This window comes from Aquarana catesbeiana, linkage group LG07, assembly GCF_042186555.1.
Source record: "Aquarana catesbeiana isolate 2022-GZ linkage group LG07, ASM4218655v1, whole genome shotgun sequence".
Classification (NCBI taxonomy): domain Eukaryota; kingdom Metazoa; phylum Chordata; class Amphibia; order Anura; family Ranidae; genus Aquarana; species Aquarana catesbeiana.
In genome coordinates, this window is record NC_133330.1 from 314,362,094 (window position 1) to 314,381,689 (window position 19,596).

Below are 19,596 nucleotides of genomic sequence, written 5' to 3' on the forward strand. Positions count from 1 at the left end.
TTTCATCTCTGTGACTCGCCTGAGGCCAGTCATTTCACTGGGTATATGTAAGGGCTTACAACCACTTTAAAACTGAACAAACGGCTAAATACACAGATGAAATAAATACATGGGAGCTCCCTTACTCCACACAAAAAGGATTTGTGTTACTGGCCATCCAAACCTGAGATTTTCACAGCCATGTCCGGGGAGAGCAGGAGACCTCGTTTCTGGTCTAAGGTTACATCACCAGCACCTCTTAACAGCTGAGATCCCTAGACCCCCTAATGTCTCCCCTGCCCTCCACGCCAGCTAATCAAGCACAGATGGTGCTTGATTAGCTGTTTCCTCAGCCACAACAGTCAGGGAATGACAGCTCTGAAATTTGGAAGCATTTAGAAGCAGGTAAAGGAATGGATGTTCCTGATCATCTGCACCTGATCGCCATCCTGAGCACATTTATCCTGGTGCCTTAGTCACCCGCTCCTCCCAGAGGGAGGTTTGGGGGGGTCGGGGCAGATTTATAGCCACTTAAAAAAACATGTATGCTGCCGCCATGAGCTTGTTGTAAACCCTTTGCACTCTGGCCGTGTGTAGTACATCTTTAGAGAGGTTAAGTGGTTAGGCATAGTCTTCAGAAATCAAAGACACATACTTCCCATGTGTGGGCTCTGTACCATTTGGATGGATTTTGTTACACATAGAACATATTCTATCTGAAGCGCCACTTCTCTTATAATATCTAGAATAAGGTGTCTATGTCTGTGCCATGTCTGCGGGGGTCTAAGGTCTAAGGCTGCATACTTATTTGAAAGGATTTACTTTGTATACACATCTTATAGCATACTTTTGAGCTAAAAAAAAAAAATCATGTATTTCTTTTCTTGCAAATATAGGTGACTGTAGAGAATTTTCTTCGAGTATTGACTGGCAGATTGCCACCCAGCACCCCACGACTGAAAAGACTCCTTTCTGATGACAGAAGCAATGTTCTTATCTACATGACAGGTAAATTTGTGTTAACCACTGCCTCTCTGGAAGATTTACCCCCCCCCTCCCCCCCCTCATGACCAGGCCATTTTTGGCTATACAGTACTGCGTTACTTTAACTTACAATTGCGCAGTTGATAAAATTTTAGGTCATTTTTTCCCCACAAATAGTTTTCTTTGGTGGTATTTGATCACCTCTGCGTTTTTTTTTTTTTTTTTTTTTTAATTTTGTACTATAAACAAAAAAAGACAATTTTGAAAAAAAAATACCGTACATACTCGAGTATAAGTCGAGTTTTTCAGCACATTTTTTTGTGCTGAATGTGCCCCCCTCGACTTATACTCGAGTCAAGCACTTTTCTGCAGCAAAAAATTTCATTTTCTGAACCGACTTTGGGGCCCCGTATCTCAGGGCCACTTGGTGCTAGGAACCCCAAATTTGGTGTGCAAATCCAGTGGAACTGGTACCACAACATATCCAAAGATGGAGTTCCTAGCACTAAGTGGCCCCGAGATACGGGGCCCCAAAATCGGTTTGGAAAATGTCATTCTCTGCTGCAGAAAAGTGCTTGACATTTTCTGAACCGACTTTGGGGGCAGCTAGGGGGCAGCTAGGAACCCTTAAATACCGAGTTTGAAGTTCGGGGGACCTATGGCTGCAAATGGGCACAGTGAGGCTGCAAATGGGCATTGTTGACCCTCTTTTCCACTTACAGTAGCTGTGTATTTCTCACCCTTGTCTTATACTCGGGTCAATAAGTTTTTCCCATTTTTTTTTTGTGGTAAATTAGGGCCTCGACTTATACTCGGAACGACTTATACTCGAGTATATACGGTAAATGTTTTACTTTCTGCTATACAACACATCAAAAAAAAAAAAATCTATTTTCATAAATTTAGACCAATATGTATTCTGCCACATGTTTTTGGTAAAAAAAATCTGAATCGTATATTGATTGGTTTGCACAAAAGTTATAGTGTCTGCAAACTATGGGATAGTTTTATTACATTTTTTTACTAGTAATGGCGACAATTAAACACTCATAGCGGGATCGCGATATATGGCGGCGGACAGTCGGACACTTTTTGGGACCAGTGATCAGTGCTAAAAATATGCACTGTTGCTGTACTAATGACACTGGTTGGGAGGGGGTTCAACATGGGGGGGGGGGGGGGGAGAGATCAAAGGGTTAAATGTGTGCCTAGCTAGTGATTTTGTGTACTGTGTGGGAGTTGCTTTTATTAGGCAAGACATGGGTCCGTGCCCCTGCTTTTCAGGAACACAGGATCCATGCCTTTCCTACTGACAGAATGGCAATCTGCCTTGTTTACATAGGCAGATCGCTGTTCTGCCTGTGTACTGAAGGATCGGCAGGTGCCGGTGGACATCGAGTCCATGGTACCCGCAGATCAGTTCCTGCTGTGTATAGTCACAGTGGGAGCGGGTCACCGGCGGTGTGCATGGGCACCCCAGACCCAGAAGTGTGTGATCGTGTGTATATATTATAGTAAAACTGCTATAGGGCGGTCAGAAACTGGTTAAGCAAAGCAACTATATATTGCTTACTTGGGGGATCCTCCATCGGAACATAAGGGGAATGCTCTGCAGACATTCTCCATTAGATTATATGGGGCATGCTCTCCAGAGGTGATGAATGGAAAGTTCAAATTTTGGAAATCCAATATTCCCCTGGCAGAGGAACATATAATAGTGGGACTTTAAAGTGGCTGTAAAAGCTGAAGGTTTTTTTTTTTACCTGAGTCTGATCTTCCTCCAGCACTGTGCACGGGAGCCTCGGCCAATGAGGAGGTCTCTCCCTCCTCATTGGCTGAGAAGGCATTGGGAGCCATTGGCTCCCGCTACTGTCAATCGCAGCCAATGAAGGAAGGGGTGGGGCCAAGCAAAACTCCATGTGTGAATGGACACCCACAGCAGCGGCTCGGGAGTGAGCCTGTTCGGGTGCCCCCATAGCAAGCCGCTTGCTGTGGGGCACTTGGCAGGAGGGAGGAACCAGGAGTATCAGCAAGGGACCTGAGAAGAGGAGGATCGGGCTGCTATGTGCAAAACCGACTGCACAGAGCAGGTAAGTATAACATGTTGTTGTGTGTTGTTGTTTTTTTTTTTTTTTTTTTTTTTTTAAATTGCTTTATCTACAGTGGCTTGCGAAAGTATTCGGCCCCCTTGAACTTTTCAACCTTTTGCCACATTTCAGGCTTCAAACATAAAGATATAAAATTTTAATTTTTTGTGAAGAATCACCAACAAGTGGGACACAATTGTGAAGTGGAACGAAATCTATTGGATATTTTAAACTTTTTTAGCAATTAAAAAACTGAAAAGTGGTGCGTGCAAAATTATTCGGCCCCTTTACTTTCAGTGCAGCAAACTCACTCCAGAAGTTCAGCGAGGATCTCTGAATGATCCAATGTTGTCCTAAATGACTGATGGTGATAAATAGAATCCACCTGTGTGTAATCAAGTGTCTGTATAAATGCTCCTGCTCTGTGATAGTTTCAGGGTTCTGTTGAAAACGCAGAGAGCATCATGAAGACCAAGGAACACACCAGGCAGGTCCGTAGTACTGTTGTGGAGAAGTTTAAAGCCAGATTTGGATACAAAAAGATTTCCCAAGCTTTAAACATCCCAAGGAGCACTGTGCAAGCGATCATTTTGAAATGGAAGAAGTATCAGACCACTGCAAATCTACCAAGACCTGGCTGTCCCTCTAAACTTTCAGCTCAGACAAGGAGAAGACTGATCAGAGATGCAGCCAAGAGGCCCATGATCACTCTGAATGAACTGCAGAGAACTACAGCTGAGGTGGGAGAGTCTGTCCATAGGACAACAATCAGTCGTACACTGCACAAATCTGGCCTTTATGGAAGAAAGCCATTTCTCAAAGATATCCATAAAAAGTCTCGTCTAAAGTTTGCCACAAGCCACCTGGGAGACACACCAAACATGTGGAAGAAGGTGCTCTGGTCCGATGAAACCAAAATCGAACTTTTTGGCCACAATGCAAAACGATATGTTTGGCGTAAAAGCAACACAGCTCATCACACTCAACACACCATCCCCCACTGTCAAACATGGTGGTGGCAGCATCATGGTTTGGGCCTGCTTTTCTTCAGCAGGGACAGGGAAGATGGTTAAAATTGAGGGGAAGATGGATGTAGCCAAATACAGGACCATTCTGGATGAAAACCTGTTGGAGTCTGCAAAAGACCTGAAACTGGGACGGAGATTTATCTTCCAACAAGACAATGATCCCAAACATACAGCAAAATCTACAAAGGAATGGTTCACAAAAAAACGTATCTAGGTGTTAGAATGGCCAAGTCAAAGTCCAGACCTGAATCCAATCGAGAATCTGTGGAAAGAGCTGAAAACTGCTGTTCACAAACGCTCTCCATCCAACTTCACTGAGCTCGAGCTGTTTTGCAAGGAAGAATGGGCAAGAATTTCAGTCTCTCGATGTGCAAAACTGATAGAGACATACCCCAAGCGACTTGCAGCTGTAATCGCATCTAAAGGTGGCTCTAGAAAGTATTAACGCAAGGGGGCCGAATAATTTTGCACGCCCCACTTTTCATTTTTTTATTAGTTAAAAAAGTTTCAAAAATCCAAAAGATTTCGTTCCACTTCACAATTGTGTCCCACTTGTTGGTGATTCTTCACAAAAAATAAAAATTTTATATCTTTATGTTTGAAGCCTGAAATGTGGCAAAAGGTTGAAAAGTTCAAGGGGGGCCGAATACTTTTGCAAGCCACTGTACACTTTAAAGGTGAATAAGCTCTAAAAGAAATATTGGACATGCACAAAATCCAATTCTTTATTCATATCATTCTATTAAAACAATGGCAGTTTTTTTTAAAAAGACAAGATATGCCTTCACATCATAAAAAAAAAAAAAGTGCCAACAGAATGTACATAACATACAGGAGATGTAATCTGATTGAACACATCCCTTAGGAACCCCTCCACAGCATAATATATCCAAAAGACCACCAGGGGACTGTTTTTAAATCTGGCTTCCCCCAACAGACTCTTCTGAGGCTGTACTGCTTGACATGTTCCATTCCTCCTAGAATACAGATACCCATGGGGACAAAACGTATCCTATCCCTCTTAGGTGGTTTTCTATGCCTTACAATATACCGTAACCACCTTATCCAAATGATTTTGTATCACTTCAACACTTTTTTTTTTTTTCTAGCCCCACTGGAATACCTGGAGTGGATCTTTTGTTTGTTTTGGGACTTCACATGGTTCCCTAGTCTTTATGTACCAGAATCCAGGGCAGCACAGTGGCTAAGAGAGTAGTACTTTGAGTACTTTGCCTGGCAGCACTAGGGGTCCATGGTTTGAATTCTGACAATGGCACAACCTGCCTGGAGTTTACATGTTCTCTCTGTGCCTGCGTGGGTTTCCTCCGGGTACTCCAGTTTCCTTCCGCACACCAAAGACCTGCTGGTAGGTTAATTGGCGCCTGTCTGAGTTGGTCTAATATGTGTATGTATGAATGCGAGTTAGGAACCTTTGCATTGTAAGCTCCTTGAGGGCAGGAACTGATGCAAATGTACAATATCCATCTGAGTACAGCATATTCATGAACACACCTCTACTGAAGAAGCAATCAAGAAAAACACCCCCACAGTGTATCTCTGGAAACATCATATTTTTGCATTTTCAATATGGGGATGCAGGATTTAATATCGGTCGTGGTCTTTTGGATATATAATGCTGTGGAGGGGGTCCCTAAGAGATGTGTTTAACCAGAGTGCTGCATGTCCTGTATGTTATGTTCATTCTTCTGGCATGGTTGTTTTTGTTTAATCTGAAGGCGAATGGCAAACTGACCGTCACCAGCTCTCTGCTCAGGGAGCCCTGAGACCCGAGCAGTAAGCGGTGTTTGATCGCTCAGTTCTCAGTCTTCGAGCCGACGGGGGACAGATCCTGCATCCACCTAGGTAAGTATGATTCAAAAGAAAGAAATAAACCATCCCATACTTCTCTTTTAAGAGTGTCAGACAAATTATTTATGACTGGCAGGGGGGGTGCTTATAATGATCATCTTTTATCTAATCATGTAAAACCTTTATCCCTAAAGGAAAAAAAAAAGTTTGCTGTAACTGTTTATAAAGTATTAGCTGGAGTTCAGCTTCAATTTATTAGTGTATCCAAATCTGCTATTCCGTCTAACACTCCCCCCCCCCCCCCCCCCCCCCCTCAGACTGACAATGCTGCGGTCCAAAGGTGCCCCGAGTGCTCCTTCATCCAGAGTGGGGGCACTCTAATACAGGAGGTTTGTTACTGGCCAGATCACCAGGTGAAAAAGCCTAAAAAAAAGAAAATGAAGGCAGCCACCACATCTAATGATTGGTGAAGTGCAATATATTACATTTTTTTGGGTGTTGGGTTTAATACCAGTTTAAGCAGTAGGCAGCATGTCTGAGCATTCGTCATCTTATGTGCACTGGGCTCGGGTTGTTTATCCGCCACCATCCAAGAAAAATAAAGGTGGGCTTAGTTACAGTGAGTGACGGCATGAAATCTTGTGTTCTGCCATTTAACTGTCACTTATGAGGGAGGATTCGATTAAACTCTAAAAAGTCTCTTTAAAAGCTGCAGCTGCCTGTGATATTGGATTAACTGGCTCCTGGAGTCTGCAATAATTTCTCCGCCTGTAAACCACTCCAGCAAGTTTGAGCACCACTTATTAGTGTATACTGAAACATGCAGTTACCATAGAGATCACAGACCTGGCCAAACGGAACCACGCTGCTTCATTTGCCTGTATGAACCTGTGTGTTGTCGCTGAACTCCTCTGCAGTACACACAGCCATGGGTGCTAAAATTATTCCTCTTAACTCACGCAGGTCACGGAGGAAACGGCTTCCTAAAATTCCAAGATTCAGAAGAGATCACCAATGTGGAGCTTGCCGATGCCTTTGAGCAGATGTGGCAAAAGAGGAGGTAATAAAATAGTTAAACTCCTAGATAAAAACAGAAGCTTACTGATGTATTACAATCTACGTCTCAGAAAGCTCCTTGTGAAGAGAAGCTTTATTAAAACCTAATCCTTTTTTTTTTTTTTTTTCAATAACTTTTATTACAGTTTTCATTTGATGCACAAATAATAAAAAAACCCGAACAAAGTATGTGACAATGAAAGGCCTCCTCTTCCACATAAGACACACAGGACACATTTGTTTATTATTGGCTGTTTTATGCTTGGCACAAGCAGTCCTACAATGATATATTTATATATACTTTAGAGAAATTGTATTGCCTTTTTTTTTTTTTTTTTTCAGCAAATACATTTTTATTTTTTCTTCTATGGAAATTTTATTGAGGTTTTGATGCCTTTTTATAGTGATATGACAAATGAGCATCGGAACGAGTTCAAGATACCCTGAAGAACACATAGTACATAGGGTGAGCTAGGACAGCACGTTTGCTAACCGAAATCTGGTTTTTATCTGGAAACCAGCACGTATTACCTCCAAGCAGTACAGTTTAGGGTGTTCTGTAAATTTCATAGATGGACAAATCCTATCCTCATATTGATTAGTGGTCCCAAATTAATAACTCCTGCAGTAGGGAACAGACACAAAAGATACACTTAGCATCTTTACAAATAACTGTTATGTTTATTCACCGCAATTTGTTGTTTTTTTTTTTTTTTTTTTATACACATGATTACGTAGGTATCGCATTAATATTACAATTGTACTTTTATGGTAACAAGGGCCGTAACATAGACAGGCTATATCTAATCGGTGGCTTGAAAGAATGCAAACCTGTAATAAAAACCGTATTAGTGCTGTGTGCAATACATAGGCAAAGCATACAAAATAGAATACAATTTTATACACAACTTACAAATTAACTTTAAAAGGGTATGTGTTTTCTTTTGATAATTTTAAAGCAATGTGGAAGGTCAGATGGTGGAGATTATCAGAGGGGTTGCTGGGACTTCTGTCTCCAGTGAAGTGTAGAGGCAGGGGTATATTGAGGGGGATTGAAAAAGGGAGGGTGGGGTGGGTAGATGGCAGAAGGGAGGGAAGGATTTACACAGTAGGTATTCAAGGTGAGATTGGGGCGGCAAAGAACAGAAGGGTTTGGGGGAAGGGGTTAGGAAGCCATGGAGACCTAGCTGGGGTATGAGATGCCATGACGGGATAGTATAATGTTTTCAGAGTGAAAGTCCAGTTTCATTTGTTAGTTGTATTCCAGTCTTCAGTCCATTGTACTCCAGTCAAGGGGACCATATTTTGAGAAATGGCAACCATGTATTTTCTAATTTTTTACAGTGTGTACCTTTTAAAAAAAAATAAAGCTGGGTTTTATTTGAAAAAGGAATGTAGTAGTTTTGCACTTCTGTGTTAATTCAATTTTCTTAATATACTACTTACCTTTTTCATGTTCCAGTGTTGCTCTCATCATCTTCCCACAGTTGTGACAACCCCACTTCCTGGCTGAATGTTGTCCAGTGTCATTCAGCCACTTCCTTTGGAAGGAGAAGTAGCAGGCTGATGAGCTCATCTTCGTCACTCTGCTCCCAGTATAATTTAAAGCTGGTCATAGACGCCTGGTTCTTCGATCCATCTATGGGGCATGCTGGTTGTACTGAAACATGTAAACAAATTAGTGTAGCGCTCAAAATGGTGAATATAAAAGTAAATGAATAAACATAAAAGGTGAATGTCAATTTAATTATATATATATATATATATATATATATATATATATATATATATATATTCAAAAGTCCAAATTTATGTGGAGACACCAAGGCGGTTAATCTGAAGAATAAACGACTATAGAAAGTCTCTCTTGGTGTGTACAGGGAAATTGAATAAATATTGATCCCAAAAAGTGCAGTAGAAAGTGATAAGGTTGGCACGCTTACCAGAGACGATGGGCACACGTACTATATAGCAGTTGTGTCAAACAGGCATTGGTGAGGATGAACCTCAATGAAATCCCCTACAGAACACTGTAAGCAGGATAGGTCCCATTCGATATACCCCAAAAGTTCCCGGTAGCAAGACTCCAAAACTTGTGGTGAACCGCATCAGATGTTACAATGATCCATGATGTGATGGGAAAAAAAAGAGCACTGCACATGGTGTAATAGAGTTTGGTATATTTATTGTAAAAAAAGGGGTTTACACTTACAAAAATTCCAGATAAACAAGCTTGTAACATGTAGGTAAGTATGCAATGATTCCACAACCATCACTGAAGTCTGTCACTGCTGGAGGCTATAGCCGCCAGTGGTGATCATTGTATTCTGACAGCGGGGAAACCTCCCACTGTCACAGTAGAATACATTTTCACTCTGTTTCGGAAGACAGGGACGGCAGGTTGCTATTAATTTTTACCAGCATCAGCCTGATGCCTGTTGGTACTCTATAGGCGTCTTACACTTAAAGGTGGATTCTATAGAGGGTTAGCCATTATTGGCTCCCTCTTCACAAGTGTATGGTACTATTGTCTATGTTTGTAAGCTCCTTAGTTTGGCTGATAAGTTCATGATGACCACCCGTGTCCTAAGTATTTTACTATTTGGATTTGGGCGTTATACCGTCTAAGGCATACAGAGCCGTTGACTGGTGGATGTGTCTGCCAGGCCTGCCCATACATACTGCCTTTTACATTCTATATCACTGCAAGCTCCTGAAGAAGCACATAAGCGTGCGCAACATGTAGAATTTCCTCATCACGCCTCTACCACCAACCAGCTTTTTCCTCCAACTATCATCACCTGAATTGAATCAATGTTGTTCTTTTGTACTCTGGTAACAATTGGTTGTGTTAGGTGGTGTGAGTGTTGTGTAGATCAAACACCATTTTTCGTTTTAACATGTTATGCCAACAATGTTATTTTTAATCATGTTTAATACATTTTCTGATTTTTCGATCTAAAATTCTGGTGTTCCTCTAAAGTCCATGTTTTTTTGCTCTTACCAATAGTCAAAGTAGAATAGCATAGCAGGAGGGATTCCTCTATTAATGCTGACAGCGTTGATGGGGGAATTGAGTGATTTTTCTTGTGGTTGAAGGAAGAAAAATTGCATAAAATCTATGGCCAGCCTAAGAATCCAGAACATGGTGGAAGGTACATAAGCATTGTGTCCTACCCCTCCTGTGCATTCTCCACAGGAACTCCGAATAATCCTATAGGCATGCTCTCAGCCATACTGGATTTTGGGCATGAATGTCCTGGCCAACAAAATATATACCTGGTAAGGGATCTTTAGATTATACCAAAGATTATCCAGAATCTCTTGCTGGAATTGCCTTTTCTAACCAAAGCAGGCCTTCTTGCCCTCACAATGGCTGACTGTAAACTTTAGATGGTAGTTGATGTAGCTGTTTAATGCTAATTTAGAGGTTCAGGGAAAGATCTAAAAGGTACAGGCAGATGCTTATTTTGGGGTCAAACCATATCAATTCGACAAGTTCTCTGATCTTCCCAAGTGATAATTTAATGTCTATAAAAAGGTCATTTATCACCCATCCTGACTGTGTGATTGCTGTCTTGTGTTTGAGCTGCTTCAGCTTCTATTTTCCAAAAGGAACAGTGACCCTCACCTCCACCACCTCTCTTGCCATCACATCTCTGACAGCTAGTTAAACCTGGACCTGAGTACAGACCTCCTTTTCTGCTTCGCTAGTTATAGATTCTTCTTCTTCTTACTTTTTTTATTTATTTTTTTAACTATTAACTATAGTTGCCTTTCCCAGTGTTTTCTGGTGTTTTCTGCTTTGAAACACATTTAAGATGCGTTGAGAAACATTCATAGAGCATCATTGTGTTGTGGTGTAAAAAAAACCTACTTGCATTAGTTTGTGTTCCCATTGAATGCAATGAAAGGGAAATCCTTGGCATCCCCAGGGATGCGCTAAAAGCAACTGGTAAATTTTGACTCCTGATTACAGTTCTGTATGCTCTCACATGCTCTGGATTGATGCTTCTTGTCAGACACAGTTAAAGCATTTCAGAAAGCATCGCGATTTAGAGATGACAACATGCATTAATTCACTCCTCTGCAAAGACCCATTAATGCTCTATGTAAGACATGTGCCAAACACAAGTCCTGGGGCCGAATCCGGCCCACCAGGCCATTTCATGTGGCCCTCGCATCCAGGAAGTTTTTTCGACGGAGTTTCGCCACCTCCAGCTCTCGCCCTCCACTCCTCGTAAAACTCTTTATGCTAAAGCGGTCAATGGCTAGGTGCTGGGGCAGGCTCAACATGGTTTATAAGGACTGCAAAAAAGAAAAATCTAGTAGAAGCCTCTCTTAAAAAATATATTTGCACTGGCTACAAAGTGATTATAAATGTTTGATTTTTTTTTTTTTTTGGTAACAGACATGTTATACTTACCTGTTTTCTGTAATGGTTTTGCACATATCGGCCCCGATTCCCCTCTTCTCGAGTCTCCCCTGCCGAGTGCCCCTATAGCAAGACACAATGGGGGCACTCATGCGTGCTCTTTCCTGAGCCCCGCTGTGTGTGTCTATTGACACACAGAGAGTGGCTCTGCCCCCGCCCCCCCCGCTCCCTTCTCACTGGCTGTAATTGACAGCAGCAGGAGCTAATTACCCCCAAACTTTATCTAATATATAATTTTTTACAAGTTAAAAACAGTTTTTTTTGCTAGAAAGTTACTTAGAACACCCAAACATTATACATTTTTTTTTCTAACACCCTAGAGAATAAAATGGCGGTCATTGCAATACTTTGTCACACCGTATTTGCGCAGCGGTCTTACAAGCATACTTTTTTTGGGGAAAAAATACACATTTTTTAATAAAAAAAATAAGACAACAGTAAAGTGAGCCCAATTTTTTTTTTTTTTTTATGTTGTTAAAGATAATGTTACGTAGCAAAAAGTGTATATCCAGGCCTATAATACACCACTCAGCGCCACAGACCTCAAATACTCATCCAGAGCAAATGTATAGGAAATGACATAAATTAAATATAATAAATATCATCCAAGACCCCTACAGATAAACACTAAGGGTGTGGGTATGCAGCTGCTGTTTAAAAAAAAAACAATAAATACAAACAATAGTATATCACTAAACACAATAGTATAAACACTATATATGGATAATCAAGGAATAGTCATACACTAAAACAGCGCTAATGTTGAGCAAATAAGAAGAAAATAGTGTGGCCAACTACACACAAAACAACGTCCATAAGAGTAGTGCAGTATCAGTGGTGGTTCAGAAGTTGTTCAAAGTAGATCATAGAGTATGTCAAAACGTGCACCATCCACCGACCACTCCAACTCCACCGTGCGTGAACACACTCCCCCTAGGGGGTTAAACTCACCAGAGTTAAGTATATTATAAGCCTCCAAAGTAGGAAATATCCTGGGCCACATTAACAAAGCACTTCTCCAGGTAATGGGTAGATGGAGGGGCTCTGTTTAGATGATATTAGATTGGTCCTCAATTGCAGCGACAAGGTGGTGAATCCAGAGTCCTTTGCAGGGGTCCACAGGTGTGCAGGATGCAAATCTCTGTATTCCTAGTCCTGGTGACACGCACAGGATGTTATCCACTCAAAACCAGCATGGGGCCGCCTGGCCCTTTACTTCCAGTTTTCGGTTGTTTGTGGATTTCCAGTTTGCGGAGATAGGATGAGGGCTAAAGAGTGATGAAACGCCCAAGTTGGCTATCGGCAGAGGGCATGTGTAGGCACACACACCAACATGTTTCACCCACTTGTGACATGGGTTGAACATGTGACCGGCAGCAGAGGACTAGAAGCTCCTCCTGCTTAGGTTTCCCTGCAGGACAGGCTGGGGAAGATCTGGGTCATGTCACAGCTGTATATTAGAAAAAAGATACTTAGATGTTTTTTTTTAAATTAAAATAATTACAGTGCCATCATCCACATACAGCAATAGAAGGGGCAATGTAAATTTAAAGTGTGTGTGTTTAGTATCTCTTTAAGCAACCTTCTATGGGATGATTAAACAGGGATCGTAATGGGAGTGCTCACTGTTACTTAAACTAGCTACTAACGATCAGTAGACTTTAATAATCTTCAGCGCTGTGTAAAGTTTGAAAGCCTGCTGAAGTCTGTAAGCAGCTAGTTTAAATTGGTATTAAACCCAAAAGCAAACCTTTATTATGTTGCAGCCTACCAATTCCTCGATGTGCAAAAAAAATGCAGCTCCCCATTGAAATGAATAGAAAATGCATTTTTGCCGCCTTTTTCTATCACGCAAGCTAACCCTTGTTACAAATGTCAAAGCTAGCCCCTGCGTAGGCAGAACTATTGCATGTTAACTACATGTTAAAACAGAATAAGCCTTATTGAAACAGAAATGAATAGAAAACGCATATAAAATGTGGCAAAAACGCACCTGCATTGCAATTTTGGTGCGTTCTTTAACTGCTTGCCGACCAGCCGCCGCAGTTGTGTGGCAACATGGCTCGGCTGCGCGAATTGCTGTTCTCTTACATCTCCCTTTTTTGCCCACCAGGGGCACGCGCCTCCTCGCCCACGGAGCCAATGCGAGTGCCCAGGCTCCCGCGATCGATCGGGGCACACCAAGAACTGGGATCTGTGTGTGTAAACACAGTTTCCGGTTCTCTGAGGGGAAAACAGACAGATTGTCTGTTCATAAAGAGTATGAACAGCGATCTGTCATCTCCCCTAGTCAGTCCCCTCCCCCCCTTCAGTTAGAACACACACAGGGAACACAATTTAACCCCTTGATCGCCCCGTAGTGTTAACTCCTTCCCTGCCAGTGACATTTTTACAGTAATCAATGCATCTTTATAGCACTGATCGCTGTATAAATGCCAATGGTCCCAAAAATGTGTCAAAATTGTCCGACGTGTCCGCCATAATGTCGCAGTCATTACTAGTAAAAAAATAAATAAATAAAAATAATAATAAAAATGCAATAAAACTATCGCCTATTTTGTAGACGCTATAACTTTTGTGCAAACTAATCAATATACGCTTATTGCGATTTTTTTTTTTTTTTTTACCAAAAATATGTAGTACATATCGGCCTAAACTGAGGAAAAAAATAGTTTTTTTTTAAATATATTTTTGGGGGATATTTATTATAGCAAATTGTAAAAAAATATTGCTTTTTTTTTTTTTTTTTCAAAATTGTCGCTGTTTTTTTTGTTTATAGCACAAAAAATAAAAACCGCAGAGGTGATCAAATACCACCAAAAGAAAGCTCTATTTGTGGGAAAAAAAAAGGACGTCAATTTTGTTTGGGTGCAACGTTGCATGACGGCGCAATTGTCAGTTAAAGCGACGCAGTGCCGAATCGCAAAAAGTGCTCTGGTCAGGAAGGGGGTAAAAATCTTCCGGGGCTGAAGCGGTTAATTCACATGTCTCACAGGTGCATGCAGAGTTCTAGGCCCCCAGAGAATGCACTGGGAATGCATTAAAAACTCATGTTTTTGCAGCAGAGCAGTGTGAAAGCAGCCTAAATAGAGTGGATGAAAGAATTTCCCCTGCTGGCTATTGGTTTTAGCAGCCATCAGGACCTGTGGCTGCTGAATACTCCAAAAAGTGACTGCATCTGATTGGATGCTGTCACTGCCTGGCCAAAAATTTTCCACCCAGGTCATTCAACTCAAGTTGATTTGGAAAATTTGGCTTTTGTGATGCCCGCAGGACCATGCAGTTTGTTGATTCAGCAGGTATCAGCCAAAATTTGAGTGGTGTATGGCCGCAATACCGAATAGTCTTATTTAACAGACCTTTTTCATTTTGATATATTATATTCAACAAATGGCTTAAGCAGCCAAGGTTATTGTTGGGTGAAGTATGTTAGATAACGACATCTTGAAAAGAGGGTAATTGGATTTAGGTATTCCAGTCAATGAGATGAGACGAGAAGTGTACTGTGGAGGTGATCTGCCCTGTATAAAAAGTCTGGTCACTAATAGTCTGCTCTTCTAAAGCAAAGATCCTTTCATGAGAATTATGGCCTGATCAAAAGAAAGTTCAGAAGACCTTTTAGTAGAAGAGTTTCAGAGATGCCAGAGAGCTTGATTTTTCTTCTGATAGTCTGCTTTGCAAGGCATTGTGGGAAGGTAATATCAGGTCAGGTTTCAGGGCGTCAGACTTAGCAGGATTTTAAAATACATTTAACTTTTTTAAAGTGAATCAAATACTTTTTTTACTGTTCAGGGGATGTGTGCTCCATAACTATGTGAGTTTATTACGTTAAAAAACAAAACAAAAAAAAACCCACACATATCATACTTGCCTCCACTGTGCAGCTCGTTTTGCATAAAGTGGCCCTGAACATCCTCTTCTGGGGTCCCCCCGGTGGATCTCGCGGCTCCTCCCCTCATCAGATAACCCCCTTGGAGAAGCGCTCTCCCGGGGGATTACCTTGTGGGGGCGAGCTCCCGAGTCCAGCATTCGAAGTCCATAGAGCCCGAATGCAGGACTCGGCCCGCCCCCTGGCGCCCGCGTCATTGGATTTGATGGACAGCAGTGGGAGCCGATGGCTACGCCGCTATCAATCTATCCAATCAAGAGCCAAGAACCCCGGGTAGAAAGACAGTGCGTCCCCGTGGGTCAAGTTCCAGGGCTCAGGTAAGTAAAACGGGGGGGGGGGGGGTCACTGCCAGGTGTTTTTTTACCTTAATGCATAGGATGCTGCTATCTTCTTTAGAAAGTGTTAGAAATCTTTCTTCCTGGTTCAGCAGTGGGTGTGGAGTCGGGGCTTACACTGTGTGAGAGCTGATTGGAGGAAAAGCACCCCCCCCCCCCCCCCCCACATAGGCAGAGGAACGAACAAACTTGCGGAGCTGCAGCCTGAATCTATCTTATCTATCTCTAAGTTCCCTCTACAACACAAATTTCCAGCTGCTTTTATCTTGTGTGTTGGAGAATTTGTCAGAAGTTATCATGATTGATGACATAGGAACGGAGCAGCAGAAAGACACTGGACTTAGGGCTTTGGAGAGAGATAATTAAATACTACAGATAGATGTGCCCAGGTCTGATTTCATGAATGGAGTTTACATTTACTTTAACCGCTTCTGGACCCCGCCCCCCCCATGTACATTTACTGCAGCAGGGTGACCTGAGTGTGCAAAATCGCATACCTGCACGCAGTTTCGGGGGGCACGCGCCGCTCCCGCTGTGACTGAACACAGTGGGAGGCAATCAGCGGGTCCGGCGGTCCGCTGACGATCTCTTCCTCCAGTGAATCCACTCCGCCATAGTTCCCAGGAAACACATTTAACCCCTTGATCGCCCCTGTAGTTAACCCCTTCCCTGCCAGTGTCATTTTATACAGTAATCGGTGCATTTTTTTTTTTTTTTTTTTTTTTAGCATCGTTCGCTGTATTGGTGTCACTGGTCCTCAAAAAGCGTCACTTAGTATCAGATTTGTCCGCCGCAAAGTCGCAGTCCCGCTAAAAATCGCAGATCGCCGCCATTACCAGTAAAAACAATAAAGTTAAAAGGCCCCAAATATATCCCCTATTTTGTAGATGCTATAACTGTTGCGCACACTAATCCATTATACACTTATTGTGATATTTTTTTTTTTAACAAAAATATGTAGAAGAATACATATTGGCCTAAATTGGTGAAGAAAGTTTTTTTATTATTTAAAAAAAAATAATTTTTTGGGATATGTATTATAGCATAAAGTAAAAAATATTGTTTTTTTTTTTTTTTCAAAATTGTCGATATTTTTTTGTTTATAGCACAAAAAATAAATACCACAGAGGTAATTAAATACCACCAAAAGAAAGCTCTATTTGTGGGGGAAAAAAAGGACATCAATTTTATTTGGGTGCAGTGTCGCACAACCGCGCAATTGTCAGTTAAAGCAACGCAGTGCCGTATCGCAAAAAATGGCCTGGTCAGGAAGTGGGGTAAAACCTTCTGGGGCTGAAGTAGGTAACCACTTGCCTACTGGGCAGTTTTTACCTCCTTCCTGCCCAGGCCAATGTTCAGATTTTAGCACTCGCACTTTGACAATTACGTGGTCATGCAGCACTGTACCCCATTTTTTTAATGGTATTTAATCACCACTGTGTTTTATTTTTTGCTAAACAAACGAAAAAAAGACAGAAAATTTTGAAGGAAAAAAAAAAAAAGTTTTTTCTTAGTTTGTTATACAGTTTTCTAAAGAAGTCATTTTTCTCCCTCGCTGAGGTTGCGCTGATTAGCAGGCACAAATTGGCAGCACTTGTGGGCACTGTTGGGGCTGCACTGATAATGAGGATAATGATTATCAGTGTAGATGAGAATCATCATTCTTCTGCTCACAGCATGAGGAGAGCACTGCTGATAACCAGCAAATACTGTTTACATTGTAATTGGCTCTTTTCCCCCAATCTGTGACAAAGGACAAAGTCAATGAACTGGAGCTCAAGGGCAGCTTCTTCCCCTTTTTTTTTTTTTTTTTTTTTTCTTTATGAAAGTTCTATTGTTGCAATATAATCTATTCTGAGTTTCTGACAGACATGGATTTGTGCATGCATATCTGTAAAGTTACTGAAAAGTCCACCATAATGAGTGAATAATTGGAAAAAGGTAATTCATTTAGTAGGGCTGCGGAAATTAATGATTAATTCCTCAATTAATCGTTCATTTTTTTGATCGGTAGGCTGCCTGCCCTGGGGCCTCTTTGGGCTAAGCTGTGGCTGCAGCGCAGTGCTCTGCTCCCTCCTCCACTATATGTCATACACAGTCTGCGGGCATCTCCCGCTGTGTGTCTCCAAGCTGAGTATGAAAACTTTGGCCGCACTGTGAGAAAAGTCCCGCCCTCCTCCTAGATCAGCTTGTGTGATAGACGCAGTGTTCTGTCTATCACACGAGCTGATCTAGGAGGAGGAGCTGATCTAGGGGGACTTTTCTCACAGTGCAGCCAAAGTTTTCACACTCGGCTCTGAGACACACAGCGGGAGATGCCTGCAGACTGTGTAATACAGGCACTGACTACAGTGAGGCTGCGATTATGGGCACAGACAGTGAGACTGCATTATGGGCACAGACAGTGAGACTGCATTATGGGCACAGACAGTGAGACTGCATTATGGGCACAGACAGTGAGACTGCATTATGGGCACAGACAGTGAGACTGCATTATGGGCACAGACAGTGAGACTGCATTATGGGCACAGACAGTGAGGCTGCGATTATGGGCACGGTAAGGCTGCAATTATGATGTGTGACTTCCTAGCCATGCCCCGCTATGTCCGGCTTCGGCCGGTGCCATAATAACGGTGCTAAATCAGCTAAAAGTAGTTGGATCTGTATGTGCGTTATAAATAATCGAAATTAGCCGATTAATCGATTAAAAAAAAAAAATTGATTCATCGAGCACGAAAATTTTAATCAGTAACAGCCCTATTATTTAGTTTTCCATGAGGTTCTATTATAAGGCAGTGTAATATTTATGGGGATACAATATATTGTGAGAGTTATTGTATAAAACTCTGTGTGTTTCTTCCAGGTATAATGAATTGCTGTTTATAATCGATACCTGTCAAGGAGCCTCCATGTATGAGAGATTTTACTCCCCTAACATAATGGCTCTTGCAAGCAGCCAAGTTGGAGAGGATTCCCTGTCTGTAAGTACATTTCTGCATCCTACATGTCCACTTATCACTCCGTCTATCTTCTGTGATGTGCCTGTGCATAGAGGGAGGAGGGACAGACAGGAAATGTTTTCTGATGTTCTGTGAATGATGGGATTCTATATTAACCCTTTTTTTTATAACATATGCACAGATCCCTGTGTCTGCAGATGGCTTTATTCGACAATTGAATTATTTTTCAACTGGGATTACCCTTGGTGATCCCAATAGAAGTCCCAAAGTACAGCAAAAGGAAAAAATGTGCAAGGTTGTTTTTGCAAATGTGTTTGATTTGCCTGGATATATTAAAGGAGCTAAGTGTATTGATTTTCAGAGGGACAGGAGAAGGACAGAGAACTGTAAAAAAGGCCTGAATGTATTCCTAAATGCACAAAATATATCTGGATATTAGTATTTAGAGCTAATAACACTAGGGGTGGCTGAACCAGGGAATATCTAAATGCCTCGTGGGGGGGGGGGGAGGGGGGGTTGATCATGAATTACTTTTTTTCCCCCCACTGAAGCAAATTGGGTCATGCTTTTATTGGGGTTTTTAACCTCTCTTTGGATCAACAATAAGCATTGGATTCTGTATATGGGGGGTTCAATTTTTTTTTTTTCCATCTGTTAGTTGAACTAGTGTATTTTTTATTTTTTTTTCAACCTTACTATGTAACTATAATAAATGATTGTCTGTCCTCCAGCACCAACCAGATATGGCGATTGGAGTCCATCTGATGGACAGATACACCTTCTATGTCTTGGAGTTCCTGGAAGAAGTTCACCCAGCGAGCCAGAACAACATGAATGACCTGGTAAGATCTCACTGTTCCTTTTCTGCCCCTTACACTGAGATTAAGTCCTACAGATTTTCTCCTGACTGTTGTGTGATTGTGGATTGAGGAATTGTCAAATAATTATTTTACAGGTACTTGTATAGTGCCAACAATGTACGCAGCACTTAACATTAGGGATGCACCGATCTATTGGCCACCCAAGATTATTGA

At 41.7% G+C, this 19,596-nt stretch overlaps 1 protein-coding gene across 1 annotated transcript in view; it reads left to right on the forward strand.

Moving 5' to 3' along the window:
• Positions 1–19,596, forward strand: part of PIGK (phosphatidylinositol glycan anchor biosynthesis class K) — a 214,685-nt gene that overhangs the window by 32,906 nt on the left and 162,183 nt on the right. The window contains exons 5-8 of the mRNA XM_073593714.1: positions 876–987; positions 6,851–6,947; positions 18,466–18,583; positions 19,294–19,404. Coding sequence (XP_073449815.1) covers positions 876–987; positions 6,851–6,947; positions 18,466–18,583; positions 19,294–19,404 — 438 coding nt within the window. The remainder of the gene's footprint in view (positions 1–875; positions 988–6,850; positions 6,948–18,465; positions 18,584–19,293; positions 19,405–19,596) is intronic.